This window comes from Colius striatus, chromosome 26 (genome assembly GCF_028858725.1).
Source record: "Colius striatus isolate bColStr4 chromosome 26, bColStr4.1.hap1, whole genome shotgun sequence".
NCBI lineage: Eukaryota > Metazoa > Chordata > Aves > Coliiformes > Coliidae > Colius > Colius striatus.
The window spans coordinates 3,185,128-3,212,130 of record NC_084784.1 but is presented as its reverse complement, the minus strand read 5'-3'; the positions used below and the strand labels follow the sequence as shown (position 1 = coordinate 3,212,130).

Genomic DNA, 27,003 nt, shown 5'->3' with positions numbered 1-27,003 from the left:
GCCCCGCCCCCGCCGGGACCCGCAGCCGCCCCGAGGTGAGGGCGCTGGGGGAGGGGGTGCGGAGGGGGTTATCGGGATGAGAGGGGAGAGGTGGCACTGGGAGACACTGGGCTGAGCTGGTGGGGGGCGAGGGGAGGGGAATAGGGGATGTTGTGGGGCGGGGGGGTCCGTGAGGGGGGTGGAAGGGTGATGGAGGGGGCTGAGGGTGATGTCTGGGGGACAGGGGGTGATGTGGAGGGCAGGGAAGATTTTGGGGGTGATGTGGGGGGGGGCTGTAGGGGGCAGAAGGTGATGTGGGGGGACGGGGAGTGATGTGGGGAGCAAGAGGGTGCAACAGAGGACAGAGGTGCTGTAGGGCAATGGGTGCTGTGTGCCAGGGGGTGCTGGGGGGCAGGGGATATGCGGGTCAGGGGGTGCTGGGTGCCAGGGGATATGTGGGTCAGGGGGTAATTTGGGCAGGGGGAGCTGTGGGTGGAAGGATGCTGTGTGCCAGGGGGGAGCTGTGGGTCAGGGGGTGACAGAGCTACCCCCCAGCCCCGTGCCCACCCGTGCCCAGGATGCGGCCCCCCCAGCGCTCCCTGTGCCTGCTGCTGGTGGCCACGGCCTCGCTGGCTGCTCTCTACCTGCACCTCTGGGCCCCCAAAAGCCCCCCCAGCGTGGATCTGAGACGACCCCCCCCTGAGCACCTGCTGCCCCCTGCGCTGCCCCCCCCTGCCCGCTCCTACCCACACGTCCCCTTCCGCCTCAAGGAGGACGTCATGGAGTAAGGACCCACAGCCAGGGCTGGGGGGCACCCAGGAAGGGGCATCTCAGGGTGGGGGGCACCCATGGGGTGGGGATGTTCATGAAGGGGGCAGTACCAAGGGGCTGGGGGTACCCATGGGGCAGGGATCAGGATTCCTGGGGGTGGGAGCATCTGTGGGGTAGAGGTACCCAGGGATGGGGGCAGCCTGGGATGAGGGTACCCAGGGATGGGGGTACCCATGGAACTGGGGGCACCCTGGGGTGAGGGTACCCAGGGATGGGGGTACCCATGGAACTGGGGGCACCCTGGGGTGAGGGTACCCAGGGATGAGGCATTCTTTGGGTGGGGGGACCTCAGGGATGGAGGTGCCTGTGGGGCTGGGGCACCCTGTGGTGGGGCATCCGGGGTGCTGGGGCACCCAGGGGTCTGGGGTACCCTGGGCTGGGGGTACCTCTGGGCTGGGGGTACCCATGGGATGAGTATCCCCAAGGATGGGGGCACCCAGGGGGCTGGGGGCACTCAGGAGAGGGGTTGATGTGGCAGGGGGTGGGCGATGCCAGGGTGGGTTGGTGCGGGGCGGTGGGTGATGGGGGGCGGGGCGGTGGTCGCGGGGCGGTGCGTGACGGGCCCCGGCGCAGGCTGCTGCCCAGGAACGGCTGCTCGTGCGCGGCGGAGCCGGGGCCGGCGCTGCCCCTGCAGCGGCAGCTCTTCGGGCAGGGTCCCGCCACCGACTTCGCCGACGCCTTCGCGCCCGACGAACGGCCCCGAGCGCAGCGGCACCGAGAGCGCGAGTTCCGGCGGCACCGGCTGCGGTGAGCGGCGCGCAGCGGGGCTGAGCCCGGCAGCGCCGGGGCAGGATGGGACCCGCTGGGATCGGTGTAAAGCAGGATGAGACCCTCTAGGTTCAATGTGGGGCAGGATGAGACCCCAGGAGGGGTGATGTGAGGCAGGATGAGACCCTCTGGGGTCACTGTGGGGCAGGATTAGACCCTCTAGGTTCAGTGTGGAGCAGGATGAGACCCACTGGTGTCGGTGTGGAATCCTCAGGTTCAGTGTGGGGCAGGATGGGACCCTCTGGGATCAACATAGAGCAGGATGAGACCCTCTAGGTTCAGTATGGGGCAGGATGGGACCCACCCCAGGGGCAGGATGACATCGTGGGGGGCCGCTGTGGGTCGGGGTGCCCTGGGCTGAGCACCCCCCGCACCCCCCTCAGTGTCCAGTCTCCTGCCGACCGGCTCCTCATCGTCCGCGCCAACTCCCCTCTCGAGTTCCCGTCCCAGGGCGTGGAGGTGCGGCCGCTGCAGACCGTCCTGGTGCCCGGTGAGGGGAGGGAGGGGACACGGGGGGCGTGGGAGGGGCGGGGAGACCCCCGTGGGGGAGGGAGGGTAGGGGCTTGCGTGGGTGCCACCCCCCACTCATTGCCCCGCGCGTGTCCCCGCAGGGCTCAGCCTCCAGGCCACGGGGAGGGCGACGTACCAGGTGCGGGGTGGGGGCGTGATCTGCGTGGGAGGGGGGATCGGGGTGGGAGAGGCGTGATCTGCGTGGGGGGGGTGGGAGGGGGGATCTAGAGGCGTGATCTGCGTGGGCTGGGGGATCTGGGCAGGAGGGGCGAGGTGTGCTTGAGTGGGGGATGATGGGGGGCGTGATCTGCGTGGGTAGTGGAGGGGTCTGAGCAGGGGGGGCGTGATTTTCGTGGGTGGGGGGATTGGGTTGGTGGGTGTGATGTGGGTGGGTGGGGGGATCGGGGTGGGGGTCGCTATCTGCGTGGGAGGGACGAACACGAGGGAGCGTGATCCTGCGAGGGGGCTGGGGGCGGGTACGTCGCGGTCCTGAGTGGGTGGGTCGTGGGAGGGGGGGTTGCAATTCGGATGCTCGTGCTCCTCCCCTCTCCCGGGCACAGCGCATCCCCCCCCTCCCCCATCCCTCCCCACGCCGGGGGGGCTGCCGCGGCGTGTCCCGCCGTCCCCCCCACGCGTGTCCCCTCCCACGGCAGGTGAACCTGACGGCGTCGCTGGGCACGTTGTCCGTGGCGGCCGTGGTGGAGGGGGTGGAGCTGCGTGGGGAGGGGCAGCCCCGGCTCGCGCTCGCCGCCCCTCGGCTCGATCACCTCAACCGGCAGCTGCAGTTCGTCACCTACACCAACACCCACTTCCACCCCGACACCGCCGACATCGGTGCGTGCCCACGCCCACGCGGGACGGGGCCGGGGTGGGGAGGTGCCGACCCCAAGGATGGGCTCTGGGGAAAGGGGGAGGGGGTTTGAATGGGTGCTGACCCTATAGGTGGTCCCTGGGTGGGTGCTGGTGCTCAGGATGCTGCGTGGGGAGTTTGAGTGGGTGCTGAGCACACGAGTGGGTGCTGGTCCTGAGCATGATATAGGAGGGTGCAGAGCCCACAGATGGGTCCTGAGTGGGTGCTGGTCTTGGGAATGCCATAAGGAGGATTTGGGTGGGTGCTGACCCCTGTGGGTGGTCCTTGGTTGGGTGCTGGTCCCACGAGTGGGTGCCGGTCCTGAGCATGATATAGGAGGGTGCTGAGCCCACAGATGAGTCCTGAGTGGGTTCTGACCCTCGTGGGTGCAGCAGAAGGTCCCTGCCCCGGTGCCTATCCCGGGCGGGTATCACTGTGTCCCGCGGGGTGCTGAGCACTGTGGGGGTCCGGGGGGGGTTCTGGGTGGGGGGTTCCGGGTGGGTGGGGGCTGCCCGGGACTCCCGGCGCCCCGTTGGCCCCCAGTGCAGTTCTCCACCGACGGCCACGACGCCGCTTTCACCATCCGCATCCGGCACCCGCCCACGCCCCGCCTCTACGGCCCCCCCGGCGCGGGGGAGGGGGGCGACGACGAGGGGGAGGGGGAGGGAGGTGAGCGCTACCAGCCAGCCCCCAGTGCCCCCAGTGCTGCTGCCCAGTGCCCCGGTGCCCCCACCCCCAACCGGTGCCTGCATCCCCCCGATTCTTGCAGCCCCCAAGTGCCCACCCTCAGGTGGTCTCAGCTTCCCTGGTGCCCCCTCTCTGGTGCCCACAACCCCACAGTGCCCCCCTAAATGTCCCAGCTGCCCCCCTTCCTTCCTCCTGGTGCCCCCAACCCCTACCTGTGCCCACAGCCCCCCAGTATCCCCACTGCCTCCTTGCCCATTCCAGTGCCCCCAACCTCCTAATGCCCACAGCCCCCCAATACTCCCCCCCAACATTCGCAGTGCCCCCGTCCCCACCCCAGTGCCCCAGCCCCTCAGTGCCTCCAACCCCCCGTGTCCCCCCAGCATCCCCACTTCCCCCCTCCCTACCCTGCTGCCTCTAACCCCCGGTGCCCCCAGCCCCCTGGTGCCCCCCGGTACCTCCCCAACATCCCAGCTGCCCCCCTCCCCACCCCAGTGCCCCAACCCCTCGGTGCCCCTCCCTCCCGCGGTGCCTCCACCCCCCAGTACCACCCCTCCAACATCCCTGGTGCCCCCACGGCGCGGTGCCCGCAGGGTACAACATCTCAGCGCTGGTGACAATCGCCACCAAGACGTTCCTGCGCTACGAGAAGCTGCGGGGGCTGATCGCCAGCGTCCGCCGCTTCTATCCCACCGTCACCATCGTGGTGGCCGACGACAGCCAGCGCCCAGAACCCCTCCAGGGCCCCCACCTCGAGCACTACCTCATGCCCTTCGGCAAGGTGGGAGGGTCAAAAGGACACGGGGAGGGGTGAGGGGACGGGCAGGATGCTCGTGGAGTGGAGGGAGGGGGGTGGCCGGGCTGTGGGAGCGTGGGGAGGGGGGACAAGGGGAGCACTGGCAGAGGTGGGGGAGTGTAGGGGGCACAGGGAGGGATGGGGGCCTCGGGGGGAGTGTAGAGGGCAGTGAGAGCCTGGGCAGGGGGGAGCTGGCAGAGGGATGTGTGCCCAGGAACGTGGGGCATGGGGAGGGGACACGGGGAGACTGGCATGATGCCCCCAGAGAGGGGACATGGGGGGGTGGCAGAGCAGTGAGACCCTGCAGAGGAGGGGGCACGGGAGGGTGAGACCCTGGGGGGCTTGAAGGTGGCAGCTGGGGGTGACTGGAGAAGCCCAGGAGGGGTGAAGGGGGTTCGTGGGGGGGTCGTGGGGTCTGACCCTCCCCTTCTCCAGGGCTGGTTCGCCGGGAGGAACTTGGCAGTGTCGCAGGTGACCACCAAGTACGTGCTGTGGGTGGACGATGATTTCATCTTCACCCCCCGCACCCGCCTCGAGAAGCTGGTGGATGTGCTGGAGAAAACCAGTTTGGACCTGGTGCGGGGCTGGGCGGGCACTGGGAGGGGCGGCGGGGGGGGCAGAGGGCTGGGGGAGGGGGCTCGGGGGCACTGGGCAGCAGAGGGCACCGGGAGCTGAGGGCTTGGGGGGCACCGGGGGCTCAGGGTGGAGGGAACAGGGAAACTGGTCCCTGGCTCTGGTGCTGTTCCCATTCCTGGTGCCCGGTGCCACCCGGTGCTGTTCGTGTCCCTGTCCCGGTGCCATCCCGGTGCCCTTCCCAGTCCCATTACCCAGTGCCAAACCCCACTCTTGGTGCCATTCCCTTCCCGGTGCCACTCGATGCCGTTCCCGTTCCCCTTCCGCACCCCATTCCCGTTCCCGATGCCGTTCCCGTTACCATTCCCGTTCCCCACCGCGTTCCCCATCCCGTTCCTCTTCTGCACCCCGTCCCCGTTCCCGTCCCCGTTCCCGTTCCCGTCCCCGTCCCGGTCCCCGTTCCCCATCCCGTTCCCGTCCCCGTCCCCATTCCCGTCCCCGTCCCCATTCCCGTCCCCGTCCCCGTTCCCGTTCCCGTCCCCGTCCCCGTTCCCGTCCCCGTCCCCATTCCCGTCCCTGTTCCCGTTCCCGTCCCCGTTCCCGTCCCCGTCCCCGTCCCCGTTCCCCATCCCGTTCCCGTCCCCATTCCCGTTCCCGTCCCCGTTCCCGTCCCCGCTCCCGTCCCCGTTCCCGTCCCCGTTCTCGTCCCCGTCCCCGTTCCCGTTCCCGTTGCCATCCCGCTGCCTCCCGCAGGTGGGCGGTGCGGTGCGGGAGATCACGGGCTACACCACGACGTACCGGCAGCGGCTGAGCGTGCGGGGGGGCGGCGCGGGGGGCGACTGCCTCCGTACCCGGCCCGGTTTCCATCACCGCCTCGCGGGTTTTCCCGCCTGTGTCGTTACCGACGGCGTCGTCAACTTCTTTCTGGCCCGAACCGACAAGGTCCGGCAGGTCGGCTTCGACCCCCGGCTGCGCCGAGTGGCCCACCTCGGTAAGGGGAGGAGGGGCTGCGGGGGGTCCTGGGGACGAGGGGGAGCCGGGAGAGGGGGATGGGGAGGTCCCGGGGGGGTCTCAGGGCTGAGGGGGTCCCGGGAGAGGGGATTTTGGAGTCTCTACGGTGGCGCTGAGCTTGTTTGGGGAGATTTGGGGAGTGGGGAGGGGTTTGGGGGGAGTGTCTCTGTGTGTGTGTGACCCCTCCCCTCTTTGTGTCCCCTCCCCGTGTGTGTGACCCCTCCCCGTGTGTGTGACCCCTCCCCTCTTTGTGTCCCCTCCCCGTGTGTGTGACCCCTCCCCTCTTTGTGTCCCCTCCCCCAGAGTTCTTCATCGACGGGCTGGGGGTGCTGCACGTGGGCTCGTGCGAGGACGTGGTTGTGGATCACGCCTCCAAGCTGGCGCTGCCGTGGCGCCGGTCCGAGGGCGAGCGCCAATACGCCCGGTTCCGGTACCCGGCGGCGCGCGACGGCAGCCGCAGCCTCAAGCAGCGCCTCTTCTTCTACAAGAACCGCTTCAAGTGCATGGCCGGCAACTGAGGCACGGCCACGGCCCAAACACGGCCACGGCCCAGCCATGGCATGGTCATGGCACAGCCACAGCCCAGCCATGGCATGGTTATGGCATGGTCATGGCACAGCCACTCACCACCCCCAGGGGAACCACTGAGGGAAGCCGACGTGGGCCACCACTGGCCACCTCCATGGAGAACCATCAGTGCCACCATCGTGGGCCACCACTGGCCACCTCCATGGAGAACCATCAGTGCCACCATCGTGGGCCACCACTGGCCACCTCCATGGAGAACCATCAGTGCCACCATTGTGGGCCACCACTGGTCACCTCCATGGAGAACCATCAGTGCCACCATCATGGGCCACCACTGGTCACTCCCCTGGATCACCATTGAGGGCAACCACTGAGGGTCATCATCATCATAGGCCACCACTGGTCACTCCTGTGGAGAACCCCTAGTACCACCTCTATGGGCTGCCCCCAAGGACCACGCACCATGGGCCAACATCATGGGCCACCGCTGGTCATCCACATGGATCACCATTGAGGGCAACCACTGGCCACCTCCATGGAGAATCATCAGTGCCACCATCATGGGCCACCCCCATGGACCACCCACCATGGGACACCATCATGGGCCACCGCTGGTCATCCACATGGATCACCATTGAGGGCAACCACTGGCCACCTCCATGGAGAATCATCAGTGCCACCATCATGGGCCACCCCCATGGACCACCCACCATGGGACACCATCATGGGCCACCGCTGGTCATCCACATGGATCACAATTGAGGGCCACCACTGGCCACCTCCATGGAGAACCACCAGTGCCACAATCATGGACCACTCCCATGGACCACCCAACATGGGCTACCACCACTGGCCACCACTGGCCACCTCCATGGAGCATCCCCAGTGCCACCACCGTGGGCCACCACCAATGGCCACCACTACAGACCACCCCATGGGCCATCACCGTGGGCCACCATTGAAGGCCACTCCCATGGGCCACTGCCATGGGCCACCCCAACAGGCCACCACTGGCCACTCCCCAGTGCCACCCCGGGCTTGTGGCCACCCTGGAGCCCCCCCTTGCCCCCCCCCAACCAACCCCCCACGGTGTTTTTAGCTCTTTTGTACTTTGGGGGGTGGTTTTTCTGGGGGGGGGGGATGGTGGGATGGGCTCCCCCAAAGGGGGGGGATACAGACACCTGAGTGCCCCCCCTTTTTGTCCCCCCTCAACTCAGTTTTCTATTGTACAGCCCCCCCTCCCCCATGCTGCTGCCAGGATTTTTGTGCCAAGTCTCAGCCCCTCTCCGCCCCCCAGACCCCCCACCGGGTCCAGTTGGGCAGGGGGAGGAGCTGCCCCCCCCATCCCCCCAACCTCCCCCCCACCCTTTTCTACCCGATGGATGGTGAAGTTTTAACCAGACCAAAATCTGCCTCTTTGTTCGGGAAAATGGGGGGAGAGGGGGGCAAAGGGGTGCTGGGGGGGCTACAGGGTGTTGGGGAGATCCATTGGGTGCTGGAGGGTCTGTTGGGTGCTGGGGGGCTATAGGGTGTTGGGGGGGGGTCCGTTGGATTCTGGGGGGCTGTAGGGTGTTGGGGGGATCCATTAGGTGCTGGGGGGCTATAGGGTGTTCCAGGGGTCCATTGGATGTTGGGGGGCTATAAGGTGTTAGGGGGTCCATTGGGTGCTGGGGGGTCTGTTGGGTGCTGGGGGAGTTCATTGGGTGCTGGGGGGCTATAGGGTGTTGAGGGGGGGTCCGTTGGGTGCTGGGGGGTGGGTAGCTCCCAGCTCCACCCCCACTTGTCCCCGAGGTATCATGGGGGTGCCAGAGCCCCCCCTTCCCCCTCCCCACAGTGACCCCCCATCCCATGGGGGGGGGCTCCGGGATGGGGCTGGGAGTGGGCGGGGCTTCAAGACACGCCCCCTCCTCGATGTGGGCGGGGCGACACCACCGCTGACCAATCAGCGCTCGGGGGCGGGGCGTACCGAAACTGCGGGATAAGCCCGGAGTGGGCGGGGCTTAAGGACACACCCCCTCGGGTCGACGTGGGCGGGGCGATATCACCGCTGACCAATCAGCGCTCGGGGGCGGGGCTTGTCGCTGCTCCGCCACGATGGCGGCGCCCCGTTGCCACGTGGGAACCGGGACCGGGAGCGGGAGCGGGAGCGGGCGGGAGGGGGAAGAGGAGGAGGAGGAGGAGGGGGAGGGGGAGGGGTGTGGGGCGCTACGGGCCGTGTTCCCCCGCGACCCCGCGCTCTTCGCCGACACGTTCCCGGTTCGCTGCCGGTACCGGTTCTGCGGCCGCGTCCTTCGCATCGCGCAGCACCACGGGCCGCGCCTGGGCACGGCCGGGTTCGTCTGGGACGCGGTGCGTGGGGAGGAGGGGCACCGGGAGTCATGCGGGGGGAGGTGACGGAGGGGTCCCCCCCGGTCCCGGGGGGTACCGGGAGGGTACCGGGAATGATGTGGGGGGATCCCGAGAGTGGGAGAGGGGGGTCCCGGGAGTGATGGAGCGGGGATCGCGGGGGGTCCCGGGAAGAACCCGAGATGGGGAACTCGAAGGCACCGGGGGTGATGGGGGGGGATCCCGAGGGGGCTCTTGGAGGTCCCGGCAGTGCCAGGCGGATCCGGGGGCACCGGGAGCAAGAGGATGGGGAGTGGGAGGGGGGATCCCTTGGCGAGGGGGCACCGTGAGACCCTGTCCCCACCCCCGGTGCCCCCCGCCAGGCCCTGGCACTGTGCCGGTACATGGAGGCGGAGCAACTGGATCTCCGGGGCCAGACGGTGATCGAGCTGGGAGCCGGCACCGGCATCGTCGGCATCCTCGCGGCCATGCTGGGTGCGGGGGGGCACCCATGGGATGGGGGGGGGCACCTATAGGGCTGAGGGGGCACCCATTGGGAGTAGGGGGCACCCATGGGCTGGGGGAGGGGCTGAGGGGGGGCCCCATTGGGTTGGGGTCACCCATAGGGCTGGGAGGGCACCCATGGGGCGGTGGGGCACCCATTGGGGGTGAGGGGCACCCATAGGGCTGGGGGGGCACCCAATGGACTGAGGGGGGGCTGAAGAGGCATCTGTGGGGGGGGCACCCGTGGGGATGGAGCAGCCCCGCGGTTCTGAGCTGTTGTGGGGTGGGGGTTGAGGGTTATTTTTAGAGGAGGGGGGACACCCTCTGACCCCCCCCCGACCCCCCCTTTGCAGGCGGTGACGTCACCATCACCGACCAGCCCGTGGCTCTGCAGCAGATCCGCGAGAACGTGTCGCTCAATTTCCCGGCGGGGGCGGGGCCCCGGGTCCTTCCCCTTCGTTGGGGTCACGACCAAACTTCTTTTCCCCCTCATTTCACTTTCCTCTTGGCTTCCGACATCACTTACGACCCCTCCTCCTTCCCCCTCCTCCTACGGACCCTCCTCCACCTCCGGCCCCGCCGCGCCCTGCTCAGCGCCAAGCTGCGGGGGGGCGGGGACGGGGACGGGGGTCCATCCCGCTGCTTCTTCCGACGCCTCTTGCCGATGGATTTTGGGGTTCGGCTCTTGTGGACGGAACCCGAAGGGGATATCGAGATCTATGGGGTGACCCCTAAAGAGAGAGGGGATCCCCAAAGCTCCCCTTCGCTAGGGGTGGGCTGAGGGGGGCGGGGATTAAATGGTTGCTTGAAGTTTTGGATGTGTGTGATTTGGGGGGGGCTGGTATGAGGGTTTGAGGGGGTCGGTCGGGGTCTGGGAGGCTCTGTAAAGGCTTTGGGAGGTTGGTCAGGGGCTGGAGGGTCTATAAGGACCTGGGAAGGGGGGGTCGGTCAGGGGCTGGGAGGGCTCTGTAAAGGCTTTGGGGGTCGGTCAGGGTCTGGGAGGGCTCTGTAAGGAGTTTGGGGGGTCGTTTAGGTCGAAGGGGCATTTAGGGTCTGGGGGGTCTATAAGGGCTTGGGGGAGATCTATAAGGGTCTGGGGGGACGTTTAGGGTCGAGGAGACTCTATAAGGGCTTGGGGGGGGTCGTTTAGTGTTTGAGGAGCTCGATAACGACCGGTCATGGCCGGGCGGGGACTGTGTAAGGGCTTCGAGGGGTCGTTTAGGTTCGGGGGGGCTCTGGAAGGGTCTGGGGTCGCTCCGCAGAGGCGCGACGGGCGGCTCTAGGACCCGGGGGAGATCCCCGGGCCCCACCCTCAACCCCTCAGCCAATCGCGAGTCTCTGTCGCGCTCTGCGTGACGTCACACGCTACCAAGCCACGCCCTCTAGCGGTAACCAATCAGCACTCACGCATTGCTCTTCAATCCCCGGCGCGCCCCGTGACGTCACCAGTGCGCGCCGCACCGTGCAGGGGCCGGGATGCAGCGAGCGGCGCTGAGGGCGGCGGCGGCCGCGCGGGTACCGGGACCCCCGAGACCCCCCCGGGACCCCCGAGACCCCCCTCGGGACCCCCCGCGGGCTGTGTGTGTGTGTGCGCGCGCGCTCACCCGCCCCGTTCCGTCCCGTTGCAGCCCGTCCCGTGCCGCTGGTTCCGCGGCCCCGTCCCGCTGCTGGCAGTAACGGCGGCGGATAAAGAAGCGCTGCTGCGGCTGCGGCGGAACACCGGGCTGCCGTTCACACAGTGCCGCGAGGCCCTGCAGCGCTGCGCGGGGGACCTGGAGCAGGTGAGGGGCGATGGGGGGGGACCGGGGAAACGGGGGCGAGGGGGGAGCGGGGAGAAGGGGAAGGGGAGGGGTATTGGGGGGGAGGCGGGAAACGAGAGGGGACGTGGGGATTGGGGGAGGCGGCGGGGGGCAGCAGCGGGGGTTGGGGGCTGCACCCCTGTGGTTGTGGGGTGGTGAGTGCCCCCGGTGACAAACACCCTTCCATGTCCCCCCTGTGTCCCCCGATCCCCCCATGTCTCCCCCCGTGTCACAACCCCCCCCTTGTCCCGACCCCCCATGTCCCAAACCCCCCCCATGTCCTCCCTGCATCTCCCCCGTGTGACAACCCCCCCGTCCCCCGACCCCTATGTCACCCCTCATGTCCCAAACTCCCCGTTCCGTGCCCCCCCGTTCCGTGCCCCGCCCCGTTCCCGCCCCGTTCCGTGACCCCAGGCCGAGGCGTGGCTGCAGGCTGAGGCCCAGCGGCGGGGCTGGAGCCGCTCCGGGACGCTGCGGAGCCGCCGGGCACGGGAGGGGCTGGTGGGGCTGCTGCGGGACGGAGCCGCCGCTGTCATGGTGGAGGTGGGTGACACGAGTGGCTGCGGGGGGGTGGGGGGGTGGCACACGGGGGGGCACCTTCTGATGTCGTTTTCCCTCCCCACAAGGTGAACTGTGAGACAGATTTTGTGGCCAGGACCCCCCAGTTCCAGCAGCTGGTGGAGAGAGTGGTGCTGGGCACCATGGCCCAGTGCAGGGCCAGCCCCCCTCGTGGGGATAAGGTGAGGTTGGGAGGGGGTACCCTGAGCCCCCCTCACCCTAAAAACCCCCTTTAAACCTTCCCACACCCCCTGTCCCCCCCTCCCCCCAGTATCTGCTGCAGGAGGAGGAGTTGGGGCAGCTCCGGACCAGCCCTGGGGGGGAACTGCTCAGTGACCACTTTGCACTGGCCATGGGTAAGAGGAGGGTGTCTTAAACCTTCAGGGGAGGGTCTTAAACGTCATGGGGAGGGGTCCTAAACCTTCAGAGAGGGTCTTAAACCTTTGAGGGGGGTCCTAAACCCCTGAGGGGAAGGGGGAGGAACATGAAAACCCTTGGGGGGGGGCAGCAAAGCCTAGAGAGGGGTTCCCTAAACCCTGTAGAGAGTCTAAAAACACCTGGAGGGGCCCCAAAATATTTGGGGAGGGTCCTAAAACTACTTAGAGAGACTCCCATGGAGTTGGGGGGGGTGCAATTAACTCTTTGCTCCCCACACCCCCTGCAGGGCAGCTGGGGGAGAAGCTGATGCTGGGGAGTGAGGGGCGTCCTCTGAGGCTGTGACACTCCCTCCCCCTAATCTCAGGGCAGCTGGGGGTGAACGTGGCAATTTTGGGGGGGGTCAAGAGGTCCAAATGTGGCCCCTCCACCCCCCCAAATTAACCCTTTCCTCCCCATGCACCTTTCAGGGCAGCTGGGGGAGAAGCTGGCCCTGCGCCGGGCGGCCTGGCTGCAGGTACCCGAGGCCACCGGCCACATCGGGGCTTATGCCCACGGCTCCTTGGCTGCCCCTGGGCCTGTGGCCATGGGCACCTACGGGGCACTGGTGGCTTGTGAAGTGACAGAACCTGCCTTGCCAGCACCTCAACTGGAAGCACTGGGGAAGAAAGTGGCTCAGCACGTGGTGGGAATGGCCCCCACAACCCTGGGCAGCCCAGAGGATCAGCCCCAGGGGGAGCACGAGAAGAGGCTCCTGGCACAGAGCTTCCTGCTGGCACCTGACATGACCCTGGGGCAGTTCCTGGCAGCTCAGGGTGGGCTCAGGGTCAGGGACTTCCTGCGCTTCCAGTGTGGCCACGAGGAGGAGGGAGAGGGGCAATGAGCCTGGGGGAGGGGCACTGGCCCAGACTGGCCCCACAGCCTGTGGCCACCTCAGCCCCATGGCCAGTTTGGCCCCACAGCTCGTGGCCACCTCAGCCCCCATGGCACGTGGCTATCTTGGTCCTGTGGCCACTTTGGCCCCACAGCCTGTGGTCACTTCAGTCCTGGGGCCACCTTCACCCTGTGACCACCTCAGCCCCAAATGCCAGGTCCACCTCAGCCCCACCAGGGCAAGTTTGGCCCCACAACCTGTGGCCACCTCAACCCTGTGGCCCACAGCCCACTCCTGGCCACCTCAGCCCCGGGGCCAGTGGCCACTTTAGCCCCATAGCCCATGGCCACCTCAGCCCTATGGCCAGTGGTCAACTCAGGGTCCAGCTCAGCCCCTGCCACACCGAGGGGCGGTCTGTGGGGGTTTGAGGGGGGGCTGTGTGTGTGACCCCCCACCATGCGTTGGGGGGGGCTGAGACAGAATAAAGGCACAGAGGAACCTGTCTGAGTGCTTTTGGGGTCCCCCAATCCCGCCCAAAGCACGAGCCACTGGGTTTTAATGGTAAAACAAATACAAAGGGCCCCAAAATGGGGTGTGTGGGGGGGTCCCAACTGATCACACCCCCGGGGACAGGAGGGTGGGTACAAGGTATGAGGGGAGGAGCTGGGGACCCCCATCAGTCACCATCTGCTTTGACTGGGGACACACACACAGAGGGGATGTCAGTGACCAAGACCAGACCCTGAACCGCCCCCCTCCGTGGTTTACCCCAACACCCACGTCGTTACCGGCCGCCTCCCGGGACAAGTAACCGGGAACAGGCCGGGCTGGAACAGCCTATCCTGGATTACTTGAACCGGGCCACGTCCGTGTCCTGGGACCCCCCTGACGCGTGTCCTCGCGTCACCTCCCGCCGATACCCGGCCGGGGGCCGATGGCAGCCCGTGCTGGGGGTGTCGTGTTGTGGCGGTTGGGGAGGGGTCTGTGTTGGGGGGGGCGGATTTGGGGTACACAAACACCCCCCCTCCCCCCCCAAAAAGGCTCTGCCCCTCCCTCCCCGGGCTCGGTCCCGCCCCCCCCGCCCCGTTCCTCCGCGCGTGGGACACACACACACACACACGGTGAGTGCCGGGGGGGTGAAGAATTGGGGGGGGTCCCGTGGGGTGACAGCACGGGGGGAGGGGGGGGACACACACACACAAACGCGCCTCCCCCCCTTCCTTCCCCCCCCCCCCCCCCCAAGGCCCCTCCCGGTGTCGCTGCCGCCCCCTCCCCCGCCACAGGGGCCACAGCTCCGGCCTCCCCCCTTCCCCGACCCCTCCCGGTACCTGCCATGGGGGGGGGGGGGGGGGGGCTGTGGGGGGGTCCGCGCCGCCCCGCACGCGCCCGCCGGAGGAAACGGGGCCGCGGCGGTTTCCAGACCCCCCCGGGGGCGGGGTCAGGGGCGGGTCAGGGGGCGTGGCCAGAGCCGCCTGCGCTTTGTTATTGTGGGCTCGGCGAATGGGGGGAGCCTTGAAACGGCCGCCGGGAGCTGATTGGCTGAGCGCGGCGGGAGGGGGCGTGGCCGCCGCGGTGTTTACCTCGCAAACATTCCAGGCGCGGAGGGGGCGTGGTCTCGTAAGGATACGCCCCTTTGTGGGCGGGGCTTGTGATGACTCGCTGGGTCCTAGCGCCCGCCCTCTGAGCCCCGTCGCCGCTGACCCCGCAGCGCCCCCCGCCCAGACCCCCCCCCCCAAAATCGACCCCCACGGTGGGAGTGGAGGGGGAGGATTGCTGAATGCTTTGTTTTGTTTAATATCAAGCGAAAAGACACGATTTGGCTGTTTATTTACGAGCGGGAAGCGCGGGGCGGGGCGGAGGGAAGCAAATTCCTCCCGTTGCACCCCAAATCCCTCTGATTTCACCCCAAAATCCTCCCGTTTCACCCCAAATCCCTCCCATATCACCCCAAATGCCTCCCATCTCACCGCAAATCCCCCCATTGCACTCCAAATCCTCCCTTTTCACCCTAAATATCACCCATTTTACCCCCAAATCGCTCCCATTTCACCCAAAATCCCCCCATTTCACCTCAAATTCCTCCCTTTTCACCCCAAATCCCCCATTTTCCCCCATTACCCTTCAGCCTTCTTCCCTATTTCACCCCAAATCGCCCCATTTCACCCCAAATCATTCCCATCTCACCCCAAATCCCCTCATTTCACTCAAAATCTCCCCTTTTCACCCCAAATTCTCCCATTTCACCCCAGATCCCCGATTTCACCCCCAATTCATCTCTACCCCAAATCCCCACTTTTCCCCCCCAAATTCCCCCGTTTCCCCCATATCCCTCCAACTTTCCTCCCAATTTCACCCCAAATGCCCCCATTTTACCCCAAATCCCTCCCATTTCACCCCAAATACCGCTTTACACCCCGAATCCCCCCTTTCACCCCAGATCCCTCCCATTTCACCCCAAATCCTGCCATTTCACCCCAACCTCCCCATTTCACCCCCAATCCCTTCGATCTCACCCCAAATTCCCTCCCAAACCCCCCACTGTGTCCTCCCGCACCCGACTTTGTTCTTTGTGTGTGTTCTGGGTGTGACTCCCTCAGTCTGGGGTCCCCCCTAATCCCCTCAATGCCCCCACCCCAATGTCCTTCGCGTATCTCCCCCCCGGCAGCCCCAGCCCCCGCACCCATGGGTGCTGCCACGTGCGCTGCCCCCCCCCATCCCCCCTTCGTTCAGCGGCTTTGGGCTGTAAATCCCCCGGTTGGTTAAAGGGGGGGTATCCGGGGGTGTCAGTGCCATGGGGCTAGGCTGGCCCGGACCCCATCCCCGCTACCGGGGGGGACTCCCCTCAACCTGCTGCCCCCTCGCCTGTGCCCCCCCGTGTCACCTTCCTTGCTGCCCACCCTCCTGCATCCCCCCTTGTCACCTCTCCTGCTGCCCCCCGCCGTGTCACCCTCCCTGTTGCCCCCCCGTCTGCTGCCCCCTCTGCCACCCCCCCTCCTGTCCCCCTCCGTGCCACCCTCCCTGCTGCCCCCCACCCAATTGCCCCCAGTGTCACCCCCCATCTCACCCCCCTTGCTGCCCCCTCTGCTGTCCCCCCCCGTGTCACCCTCCCTGCTGCCCCCCACCCAGTTGCCCTCAGTGTCATCCCCCGTGTCACCCCCTACCCTGCTCACACCCCCCCACTTGCTGCCCCCCCTCCCGCCGCCCCCGGCTGAGCATCAAGTGAGGGGGTGCTCGGGGTAATCCCCCCCCACCCGGGGAACGACTGTGGTGAGTACAGGGGTACCCTCCCCCCCCAAAAAAAGGGGAAACTGAGGCACGGGAAGGGCTGGACTCCCCCCTCCCCAGGTTGGGTAAGGGAGTGTTTGCACGGGGAGGGGCAATTGCATGAGGGAGGGGGCAATTGCTGGGGGGGGGGGTATTTGCAGGGGGAGCAATTGTCTGGGGGTGATTGCAGGGTATTTGGGGGCAATTAACTGGGGGCAATTTCTTGGGGGGTAGTTGGAGGCAGTTACACGAGGAGGGGCAATTGCTGGGAGGGTATTTGGGGGGCAGATACAGAAAGGTGTGGCAATTACTGGGGGTATTTGCGGGGGGGCAATTGCATGAGGTGGATTGGAGGGTATTTGGGGGAAATTAACTGGGGACAATTACTTAGGGGGGTAGTTTGGGGCAGTTACATGAAGGGGGGCAGTTACTGAGGGGTATTTGCAGCGCTGGTGAGGGGGGAGTGGGGCATTTTGGGGGACTCTTGGCACAGAAATGGGGGGATTTGCACCCTGAGGGGTATTTGCAGGGGGGTGTCGGTGCCACGGGGGGGCACAGAGGGGAGGATCTGCTGCCACGTGGCTTTGCCCTCTCGTGCCAGCGAGTGTCTGGGGGGGGGGATTTGCTCCCTGTGACTCCCCCCTCGAGTTAATCCCCGGTGAGCTCAGAGCAGCTCAGCCCAGGGGGGGCTGCTGAGGGACAGGAGGAGGGGAAACGGGCTCCAACTGCCCCAGGGGAGGTTGAGATTGGAGCTGAGGGAGAGCTTTTGCCCCTGAGAGGGGCGTCAGCCCCTGTGCCAGGCTGCTTGCCCACGAGGGCACGTTGCTGGCTCATGTTCCATTGAAACATAAGGAAAACTTATTTCCCTGTGAGCTGCGGGAGCCCTGGCCCAGGCTGCCCAGGGAGGGTGTGGAGGCTCCTTCCTTGGAGCTCTTCGACACTCCCCTGGATGAGTTTCTGTGTGCCCTGACCTAGGTGGGAGCTGCTTCTGCAGGGGGGGTTGGACTGGATGAGCTCTAGTGGTCCCTTCCAGCCCCCACCATGCTGGGATGCTGTGAACAGCTTTGCTGGGCATCCCTCACCCAGCCAGCGCTAAACCAGCCCCCAGGCGCAGCACAGCCCCGTCCCCCGCTCCCCTCCAGCTCCTCGCTGCCTCCCCTGCAGCAGCACAGCCCGGAGGAGCACGAGGCAAAGCTCGGTCGGTTCCATGTTTCCCGCTGCAGCAGCTCCGCGTTCGCCACCCGCCGGGTAAGTGCCGCTGGTGCAGGCGGCAGCGCCCAGGAGAAGTTGTTCCATCAGCTTCCCAGGGATGGAGCTGAGGCTGACGGCTCTGGAGTTACCCAGCTCCTCCTTCTGGTCCTTTATGGAGAGTGGAGTCACATTTGCCCTCCTCCAGCCCTCAGACACCTCTCCTGTTCTCTACAACTTACTGAAGAGGATGGAGAGTGGTTCAGCTGTCTCCAGCTCCCTCAGCACCCGTGGGTGCATCCCATTGGGGCCCATGGACTGATGCACATCCAGACTGCTCAGCTGATCCTGAACCCAGTCCTCAGCAACCAAACACAACTCCTCCTGTAACCTGGCTTCAGTCTGAGGCTCCTGAGGACAGTCTCCAGCAGCAAAGGCAGCATTCAGGAACTCTGCCTTCTCTGTACCCTCTGTCACCAGGCACCTGGGGCAAGGGCAGAGTCCTGCAGCTGAGGAGGAACAAGCCCAGCACCAGCACAGGCTGGGAGTGACCTGCTGGAGAGCAGCTCTGGGACAGGGACCTGGGAATGCTGGTGGGCAGCAAAGGGAATGTGGGGCAACAATGTGGGCTCGTGGGCAAGGAGCCAGTGGCAGCCTGGGGGGCATGAAGAGAGTGTGGGCAGCAGGGCCAGGGACGTTGTGCTGCCCCTCTGCTCTGCCAGAGCTGGGGAGGCCTCAGCTGGAGTCCTGGGGCCAGTGCTGGGCTCCCCAGCTGCAGAGAGACAGGGAAGTGCTGCAGAGAGGCCCAAGGTGCTGGTGTGGGATGAGGGAGGGAGCCCTGGCCCAGGCTGCCCAGGGAGGGTGTGGAGGCTCCTTCTCAGGAGGTTCCCGACCCCAGCTGGACACACTCCTGTGCCCCCTGATCTAGTGAAAACCTCCCTCTCCAGGCACCAGTGTGAAGCCATGGGGAGAGCAATGACACGGGGGCACAGGGGCAGACAGACAGAAGGAGATGGGGATGTGAAGACATGGGGTGCTGGGACATGGGGATATGGGAGACAGGGACATGGGGGAGGGCTGGAGGACACAGGGGGATGGATGGATGGACATCAGGACACGTGGGACAGGGGGACATGGGAATGGATGGACACAGGGGCCACGGGAACATGGGGATCTGGGGCACTGGCATGGAGCCACCAACGCTGCGTGGGGACACGTCCTGATGTAAATAGCAGGCAGGGCTGTGGCCGTGGTATGTCACTGGGCAGAGGGCTGGGCACATGCTGTGACACGTGTGCCAGTGCCACGCAGCCCTGGGGCAACTGGCACGGCCAGAGCTGGCCACTGTGGCTATTTTTACCTGGTCCTGCTGGCACCCTCATCTCCATCCTCTGCCAAGGGGTAGGGGCTGGGGACAGGGTGGGCAGAGGCAGAGGGCAGCCCTGTGCTGCACAGAGGGCACAGCGACCTGTTGGCCTGGGTGGGTTGGTTCTGTACTGGGACAGACTGGGGCAAAAAGCTGTGGCACAGCCATTCCTGTGCCATGGCACGGCTGCCCCACGACATGGCTACTGCTGCCCCACACACAGCACAGCTCTGGCTGCTCTGGCTGTCCGTGCCAAGCTGTGCCGTGCCAGTTGCCCACCCCATGCCCCCCGTTCCCCACCCTCGGCCCCGCTGTGCGTCAGCACCCTCCCCACGGCGGGGGCGGGGGGGACACACAGAGGGACCCTTGTTGTGTGCTGCCGTGGCCCCCCCCAGCCTCGTGCCTCAATGTGGCCCTTGTTCAGCACCAGCCCTTGGTGTCCCTGCTCCCATTTACTCTGAGGCTGCAGAAAGGGGACAAGGAGGGGACCCCACACCAGCCTGGGGGGGTATGGGTGTGTGTGTCCCAGAGCCCCCGGCTGAGACAGAGACCTCAGATACCATCACCCCTCACTGCCAAGCTTGGCTTTGCCAACAGCCACGTCCCCGGGGACACGGGGAGAGGACGGGATGGGGACCCTGTCACGCTTCCCGGCTATTTTGGGGAGGATAAATCAGGCAGCGACAGGTGCTGGGGCTGCAGCAGCCGCCGCCGGGGTGAGTGACGGTTCAAGGGCAGCGGCGTGGGCAACGTGCACCCCGGCTCTGTGTGTGTCTGTGTCTGTCCCCTTTCCCCCTCCTCTGCTTCCAAAGCTCTGTGCATTAAATAAAGCTGAGAGAGGACGCAGGACACAAACAGCGCCCCCAGCAGCTCTCGGTGTACGTCCAAGTTTATATACAGAAAATTGCCAAAAGAGGGAAAAAATATATATATATAAAGAGGAGGGGGATGAGGATGGGGGGTGGGGGGCTGGAGTGTGTGTGTGTGTGTGTGTTTCCCCCCCACTCCTTCCCCAGCTCTGTACAGGGTCTGGCCGCTCGCTATTTACAACGGGGGCATTTTTACAGGGGAGGGGGGGGCACGGCACGGGTGATGCCCCCCCCGGGCACCGGAGCTTTGCTGTGCGTCTGCAGCCGGCGCTGCCAAGGCACGTGAAGGGCACCTGGGTGTCCCCAGGAGGTGTCCCTGGGGGTCTTCCAGGCGCCCCTGGGTGGGTGGTGGCGGTGGGGGGTTTATCCCTGGCATCCCAGGGTGGGTCAGGAGCTGGTGACAAGCCCCTCATTGCGAGGAGGGGAGGGGTCAGAAGGGCAGCGTGTCCATGAAGATCTTGTCGACGATGGGTGGTGGAGGCACCAGGTCCTCGAGCTTCAGGTAGAAGATGCGCTGGAGGCCCTGGGTGCAGAGGCTGCGCAGCTCGGGCAGTTTGCCCAAGAGCTTGGAGAGGCAGCCGGGGCGGCCGGGCTCGGTCCCTGCCGCTGCCACGTGGTCCTTGAGGCAGCCCACGATGCGGTTCTGCAGCTCCTCCACCCGCTTCGGCTCCTTCAGCCCGTGGCGGTCTAAGGGACGAGGGAGGAGGGGTCGGCGGAGGCGTGAGGCCACGGTGACGGCCGCAGGGTCGGGAAGGGGATGGGCAGAGGGGCAGGGACAGGGGTAGGGGGGAGGAGTCTCACCTGTGATGATGACAAGGGCGGCGAGGCAGGAGAAGGAGGGGACATCCACGCTCATGCGGTGCAGGCTCTGGGAGAACTCGAGGATGGCGTCGATCCACTCGCCGAAGCCCCGCACGCACTGCAGACGGTGCAGCACCACCCCGTTGCAGAAGATGAGTTTCCCTTCCTCCGGTTTGGAGCTGGTGGGCACAATCAGGCGTCACACCCCACTCCCTCCCCAGCCCTGGCACAACCGGGCGTCACACCCCACTCCCTCCCCAGCCCTGGCACAATCAGGCGTCACACCCCACTCCCTCCCCAGCCCTGGCACAATCAGGGGTCACACCCCACTCCCTCCCCAGCCCTGGCACAGCCCTGGGGCTCCTCGCCGTGCCGTGCCACACGGCGCCGGGGCTCACCGGTACGCCAGGCGCAGGATGAAGAGCTCGAGGAAGGCTGATTCCAGCAGCAGGTCCTGGTCCTCCTTGGGCAGCTCAGTGAAGCCCTGGATCTTCTCAGCCCACTTGCGGATGACGTCCATGGAGCCGGTGAGCAGGTCGTAAAACTGCTGCACGTCCACCGAGTCTTCCTTCTCGAACTGGCACGGCACCGACTCCTGGAACTGCCGTGGGGGACGGGGTCAGGAAGGGCCAGAAGTCAGAACTGCCAGGGAGGGAGCAGGACGGTGCCGGCCCTACCTTGGAGTAGTCGAGTTTGGTGGCGCTGGGGATGGAGTCGATGTGAGCCCGCACCAGGGACGTGATGAGGCTGACGGGCGACGCGTCCGGCGGCTGCTTGGGCTTGGAGGGCAACCGACCCCGCCGGCCCTTCAGGCTGTCGGTCCGGACCACTGCAGCGAGGGACGTGCCATGAGCGCGTCTGTCCTCAGCACAGACAACTGTGGAGTGGGGATTCTCCTTACTTCTACTGGGACGTCCCCCTCCCATGCACCCCAGTACCTTCTTTGACCATGCCGACGGCCAGGCACTTCTGGAAGCGGCAGAACTGGCAGCGGTTCCTCCGCCGCTTGTCCACGGGACAGTCCTTGTTGGCCAAGCAGATGTACTTGGCGTTCTTCTGCACCGTGCGCTGCGGGGCGGGGAAGGAGCGGCCCGAGCTCAGCCTGGGGCACGCAGCCACCGAACAAAAGCCCTTCTGTCCTCCCCTGCCTCCCGCTCCAGCCCAGCATCCGGCTCTGTGGGGAAGGCTCCCGGGGGCTGTTCTCCCTTTCCCTGCCCTGTCCATCCCCGGGGTGACCCGCAGCATCCTCCTGCTGCCGCAAAGCATTGTGGGAATATCCCAGGAGCAGATGGCGGGGGGGTGGGTGTATTCCCCATCCCTTACCTTGAAGAAGCCCTTGCAGCCCTCGCAGGTGCGCACTCCGTAGTGCTGGCACGAGGCGTTGTCCCCGCAGACGGCGCAGCGGCCCTCGCCCGCCCCGGGGCTGCGAGCCTTGGTGGGGGCCAGCGCCGGCCCCTCCAGCAGCGGTGAGGAGGGGGCCAGGGGCAGCCCGGCGAAGCCCCCCGGGGAGCCCTGGGCCAGGGCAAAGGTGTCTGTGTCCAGTAGCCGTGGGTCAAGGCGGGGCGAGGGGCCTGGCTGCCCCTTCAGAGACCCAGGGGACCCGGTGGGGCTGGGTGCCGGGGGGGCGAAGGCGAAGAAGGGGGGCTGTGACCCACCGCCCTTGGCCGGCTCAGCCCAGGGCCGCCCGGCATCGTAGTTCGGCGACGGCGAGTACGCCCCGAAGGAGCCCTCCCAGCACGGGGCCTGGGGCGGCTGGAAGCCCGGCGTGGCGGGGGAGGGCACGGAGCAGGGGCTGCCGTAACAGTCTGAGCCGCTGGAGGAGAGGCTCTCGTCCGGCTGCCCGCTGAAGGCGCCGGGGTAGCAGCCGTACACCTGGAAGTCCTCCAGCTTGAAGGCGGCGGTGGTGGGCTGGCTGCCGGCCGGCAGCTGGTACAGGAAGGCGTCGAACTCGCCGGCGTAGCCCTCCATGAAGGTGCTGAAGCTGGGCAAGGCCGGGGCAGCTGCCAAATCTGCTCCTGCCACCTCCATGGGGAAGCGGCCGCTCTCGGGGCTCAGCAGCTCGGCCGGGCAGCGCTCGCAGGGGCCGGAGCCCGCCGTGCCGTACTGCGCCTGGATGCAGGGCATCTCTGCGGGGAGAGCGAGGCGTCAGCGGGGACCCCACCGCAGCACCCACCCCCTGCAGCTCCTCCATCCCCTGCTCCCGCGGGGTGACAGCCACGAGGGCTTTCCCCGGGGTCCCCATGGCAGGCGGCCGGCGCCGGACCCCCGGAGCAGTTGGGTGGCCGGTGGAGGCCGCCGCTGTCCCCAGGAAAGGTCACGGTGCAGCCAATGGGCGCAAAGGACATTCCCCAAAACGCTGGCTTAGCAAAGCTGCCGAAAGGCAAGGAGCGAGGAATGCGGCCGGCGGATTCCCGAGCCCCCGGCGCTGGCTGGGGGGAAGGTGAAGTCGGGGCTGAAGTTGGGCCTCGAGGGTCCAACTCCTCTCTCACCACCCGTCTCAGAGCCGTTTGGAAAAGCAACAGGCGGCCAAAGCGATGGGAGAGGAGCCCACCGTCCCGCCCCTGCAGCCCCCGGCGCTGCGGCACGGAGCCGGCGCCGTCTAAGACGTAACAGGAGTCCAGTTGAAAGTCAAACCAGGAGTGACCTCGGTGGCAAGATGATAATGTAATTCATCTTGCAGACCTTTAAAGGTCACCCCGCGCTGGCCCCCGGCCGCCGCAGCCCCGGCACGGCCCCGCTGCCCACTCACCCGCTGGCCCCCGGCTTCCCCCAGCCAAGTCCGGGCAGCTTTCAGCGGTGCCCAGAAAGCCGATACCTGCCCGGGAACCGCGTTTAAAAATACCCAGTGTGGGTCCAAACCTGGCACACACAGAGTAGCACCAGCCCCCAGCCCACTGCCGGTGCCCCGGTGGGGTTTGTGCCCGGCGCCAGGGACCGCGGCTGTGCCAGGCTCAAAGCAGTGGGGTTGGAGGGGACGGTGACCCCCATCAGCTGCCTCCTGGCGCTGCACGTGTCCGGGGGGCACAAGGCCGTGCTGGGAATGTGGCAGAGGGGGGACAGCGGCTCTGCCAACCGCAGCTCTCCCCTCCTGCATGCAAATCCCGGCTGCGAATTGCCGGCTCGGCCACGCAAAGCCCCGGCGCTGCCCGCGCTCCCGACGCGGGGTTTGCGGGGCAGCGCCCGCTTCCTTATTCAAATGCTTTCGGCTTCGCCTGCTCGCTGGGCAGCTCTTGAGGTCCCCCTTGCCATGAACCGCCCCAGGGGAGCGGGCACAGATTCCCGCCGCAGCCCCCGCGCTGCCCACGGCCCGGGCACTAATTGCAGATTCCTCGTTTGGGAGTTGAAGCAGCTGCCCGTGCCCAGAGCCCAGAAACCGCTGCACTCATGGGCTGGTGGCAGCCCCTGGCACCGAGCCCCGGGCCGCGGGAGGGCGAGAGCAGCCGGCAGCGCCGGGGAGGGGGGGAACGCTGCCCACCTCCCTGCCGGCACCTGCTGCTTTGCCTCCCCAAAACGCAGCTGCTGCCGGGACTGCGTGGGCAGCGGGGGGCTCGGCTGCACTGTGCTGCCCGCACGGTAATGCCCCCGGTGCTGCCCGCACGGTAATACCCCCGGTGCTGCCCGCACGGTAATGCCCCCGGTGCTGCCCGCAGTCTCCCGCACTGCTGTCCGCTCCGCCTCTGCAGCCTCTCTGCTCGGGGCACCCGGGGCGATGCTCGGACCGGGGGTGGCTCTGCCTCCCCGCAGCCCCCAGAACTCGGGCTCTTCCTGGGTACAGGGGTCCCGAGACCGGGAACAAGCCCGGTCCCGGTCCCATAGCCCGACACGGCTGGTGACAGCTCGAGGAACGGCCACCGGTCCTGCACAGCTTCTCCCGGACCCCGGTGTCGAGGTCTCCCCGGGACTCCCAGGACTGGGACTCTTCGCTCTGCCGGCTCCCGACCGCCCACCAACTGTCCCCGGTGCTACCGGAGCTCGCTGGGACTCCCGTGTGTTTTGGACACGGGAGCCTCGGCTCCCCGCCCGTTGCCACCGGGACGCCCGACCTCATGCACTTTGCAGGACGCCCACCGCCCTGAATCCCCGGTGCCACCGGGACACCCAACCCAGCTCCTTCCCAGTGCCACCGCGATGCCCGATCCGCTCCTTCCCGGTACCACCGGGATTCCCTGATCCGCTCCTTCCCGGTGCCACCGGGATTCCCTGATCCGCTCCTTCCCTGTGCCACCGCGATGCCCGATCCGCTTTTCCCCGACGCCACCCGGGACACCGACCTCATTCATGCACCTGCCAGTTCCCGCTCCCCCCGAGGACATTCCCACCCCCGTTACCCCCCGTACCCGGGTGCCGGTGCGGCGGCGCTCCGGTTGCCGCTGCCGCCGCCGCCGCCGCGCGCGCTCCGCCGGGCTCCGGCCCCGCCACTACTTTCTCTTAAGCGCTCGGTGACGCGCGGGGCGGTGCGCGGGGCCCGTGACGCACGCGCCGCCCGTAGAAGGCGCGGGGGGGGTCGGTTCCGGCGGGGGCGCGGCCGTGACGCACGAGGGGTTCCATTGACGCAACCGCGGCGCCCGCGCTAAAAATACCCGCGCGGCCCCGGCTAAAAATAGACCGGGCGACCCCCGCCAACCCTCCTCCCCTACCTCCCCCCCCCCATCCGGGGCTCCCGGCGAGGGGCCCCCCCGGTGTCGGCACCGGGACGGTCAGAGGCGGCAGCAGGGTCCGAGGCTCTACCGGAGCCCATATCCCCGGGACCGGTATCTCCGGTGTCCCCATCCTCGGTGCCCCTTCGTTGCCGCTATCTCCGGTGCCTCATCGGTGCCAGTACGTGTCAGTGCTGCCATGCCCGATGCCAGTATCCCCGGCGTTCCCTCGCTGCTGATACCCCAGTGCTGGCAATGCCCAGAGTGCCCATCCCCGGTGCCCTCTCGATGCCGGTATCCCCGGTGTCCCCCCGGTGCTGGCATCCCCCGGTGCCTCCATCCCCGGTGTCCCCCCGGTGCTGGCATCCCCCGGTGCCTCCATCCCCGGTGTTCCCCCGGTGCCGATTTCCCCAGCCCCAGTGCCCTTTCCCCGGTGCCCTCTCGGTGCCGATATCTCCGGTGCCCCTCAGTGCTGCCATCCCCGATGGTATCCGCGGTGTCCCCTCGCTGCTGGTACCCCGGTGCTGGCAATCCCCGCAGTGCCCATCCCCGGTGCCCCCTCGGTGCCGGTATTCCCGGGGCTCTCCCGTATCCCCGGTGACGCTATGCCCAGTGCCCATCTGAGCCGGTATCTTCGGTGCTCAGCGTCCACGGTACCAGTAGCCCGAGTCTCGTCCCGCTCGGTGCCCGGGTGCGGGATGGGAAGACCCCGCGTTCCCCCCCGCCTGGTCCCCACGGGGAGACCCTGGACGGGGCAATGGAAAGAACGGCGGCTGCTGGCGGGCGCCCAGCGCCGGGAACACTGCCCGCGGGCTGGAAAGATGAGCTCAGCCCGTGCGGGGCCGGCGGGAGGGCGAGGGAGGGGCGAGGAAGGACCCGGTACTCCCCTGGTACCCTCTGGTTCCCCATCCGGTAACAGCTCCCGGAGGCGAACCGGGGGGTCCTGGGAGCCGAATCGTCCCTGGCCATCCCCCGCCTGGCCTGGCAGACCCCTTAGTGCCCCCGGTGCACGGCCCCACCGGAGGAGGGGAGCAGCGCTCGGGCCAGTGCCGCCGTGCTCCGGGAGCTTCAGCTCGTTCCGGGCACCGGCCCATCCCCGGGGCGTCGGGGCGGCACGGCGGGGGTCAGGCTCGGGGAGGAGCTACCGGGACCCCCGTCGCCGGGACCCGGCTTCATGGGACACGCGAGGAGCGGCGCGGGGGGAAGCCCGGCACCGGAGGGAACCTGGGGGGCCACGGGGGTACCGGGGGTGATGTCTCGGAGCCGAGCGCTGCCGCCGCCTCCTCCCACCGCCCGTTACCTCTCTCTGGCCCCGACTCCGGCTCCCACCGCAGCGAGGAGGGGGTGATGGGGGGGTCGTGACGTCACACCTGGCCGCTGACGTCCCCGGGATCCCGCGGCATCACCGGGGCCGCCCCCGCGGGGATCCCCCGGGCTCGACCGGGACCTGCCGGGGTCTCCGCACTGTACCGGGGCTCAGCCTGGGGCTGCAGTCCGTACCAGCCCGAAGACCCCCGCGATAGGGTCAGGCCGGGCGTCCCGGAGCTGTCGGGGTTCCCAAAGCGCATCCCATGGCCGGTCGCAGCCCCCTCGCACCCCGCCGTCGGTGGCCGCGTCGCCGGCAGCAGGAGGGTGACACCGGCAGCCCCCGCACCCGGGATTAGCTGTACCCCGGCAGAGGCCGCGGACCCGACCGGCTCCGGGGGAGGAAACCCGAACCCGATCACCTTGGCAAGGCCACGGGGGTGCGCGGGGGGGAGCCCCGACATCCTCCCGGCCCCCCCACAACAGCCTGGTGAGGACACGGGGAGGTGGTGGCCAGCAGCCAGCCCTTCCCGCTGCCCCCAGGACCCCCTGAGTGGGCATCAGTGGGGTCGCACGGGTGCCCATGGGCCGGGAGGATGTCGAGGCTC

The 27,003-nt window shown here is 67.5% G+C and overlaps 5 protein-coding genes across 8 annotated transcripts; 4 read left to right on the top strand and 1 right to left on the bottom strand.

Moving 5' to 3' along the window:
- The first annotated feature begins 11 nt into the window (after window positions 1-11).
- On the top strand, window positions 12-7,051 carry B4GALNT1 (beta-1,4-N-acetyl-galactosaminyltransferase 1). The gene is made up of 11 exons (XM_062015490.1): window positions 12-35; window positions 557-763; window positions 1,384-1,557; window positions 1,962-2,068; window positions 2,190-2,227; window positions 2,742-2,921; window positions 3,463-3,607; window positions 4,216-4,403; window positions 4,854-4,994; window positions 5,745-5,982; window positions 6,306-7,051. The coding sequence occupies exons 2-11, from the start codon at window positions 558-560 to the stop codon at window positions 6,518-6,520; spliced, it is 1,632 nt and encodes a 543-aa protein (XP_061871474.1). The 5' UTR covers window positions 12-35; window position 557; the 3' UTR covers window positions 6,521-7,051.
- Window positions 7,052-8,624: 1,573 nt separating this feature from the next.
- EEF1AKMT3 (EEF1A lysine methyltransferase 3) lies at window positions 8,625-10,140 on the top strand. Its single transcript, XM_062015329.1, has 4 exons — window positions 8,625-8,645; window positions 8,697-8,879; window positions 9,239-9,350; window positions 9,713-10,140. Exons 1-4 carry the CDS (start codon window positions 8,625-8,627, stop codon window positions 10,138-10,140), a joined length of 744 nt encoding a protein of 247 aa, XP_061871313.1.
- A 677-nt stretch (window positions 10,141-10,817) lies between these two features.
- Window positions 10,818-13,467, top strand: TSFM (Ts translation elongation factor, mitochondrial). 2 transcript variants are annotated; one of them, XM_062015495.1, is made up of 6 exons: window positions 10,818-10,874; window positions 10,988-11,140; window positions 11,573-11,701; window positions 11,785-11,898; window positions 11,988-12,072; window positions 12,562-13,467. In XM_062015495.1, exons 1-6 carry the CDS (start codon window positions 10,836-10,838, stop codon window positions 12,972-12,974), a joined length of 933 nt encoding a protein of 310 aa, XP_061871479.1. In that variant the 5' UTR covers window positions 10,818-10,835; the 3' UTR covers window positions 12,975-13,467. The 2 variants fall into 2 exon arrangements, with proteins under 2 accessions (XP_061871479.1, XP_061871480.1); XM_062015496.1 differs by lacking the exon at window positions 11,573-11,701.
- A 3,420-nt stretch (window positions 13,468-16,887) lies between these two features.
- LOC133627935 (uncharacterized) lies at window positions 16,888-19,573 on the top strand. Its single transcript, XM_062015492.1, has 2 exons — window positions 16,888-17,477; window positions 17,626-19,573. Exon 2 carries the CDS (start codon window positions 18,027-18,029, stop codon window positions 19,242-19,244), a length of 1,218 nt encoding a protein of 405 aa, XP_061871476.1. The 5' UTR covers window positions 16,888-17,477; window positions 17,626-18,026; the 3' UTR covers window positions 19,245-19,573.
- An 83-nt stretch (window positions 19,574-19,656) lies between these two features.
- On the bottom strand, window positions 19,657-25,950 carry NR4A1 (nuclear receptor subfamily 4 group A member 1). Of its 3 annotated transcripts, XM_062015486.1 has the most exons (7): window positions 25,608-25,938; window positions 21,777-22,579; window positions 21,392-21,521; window positions 21,131-21,282; window positions 20,852-21,054; window positions 20,454-20,632; window positions 19,657-20,339 (listed from the first exon to the last, which is right to left on the bottom strand). In XM_062015486.1, exons 1-7 carry the CDS (start codon window positions 25,708-25,710, stop codon window positions 20,083-20,085), a joined length of 1,827 nt encoding a protein of 608 aa, XP_061871470.1. In that variant the 5' UTR covers window positions 25,711-25,938; the 3' UTR covers window positions 19,657-20,082. The 3 variants fall into 3 exon arrangements, with proteins under 3 accessions (XP_061871470.1, XP_061871467.1, XP_061871468.1); XM_062015483.1 differs by having other exon boundaries at window positions 19,657-20,632; window positions 25,608-25,950; XM_062015484.1 differs by lacking the exon at window positions 25,608-25,938 and adding an exon at window positions 24,791-25,033 and having other exon boundaries at window positions 19,657-20,632.
- Window positions 25,951-27,003: the final 1,053 nt, after the last annotated feature.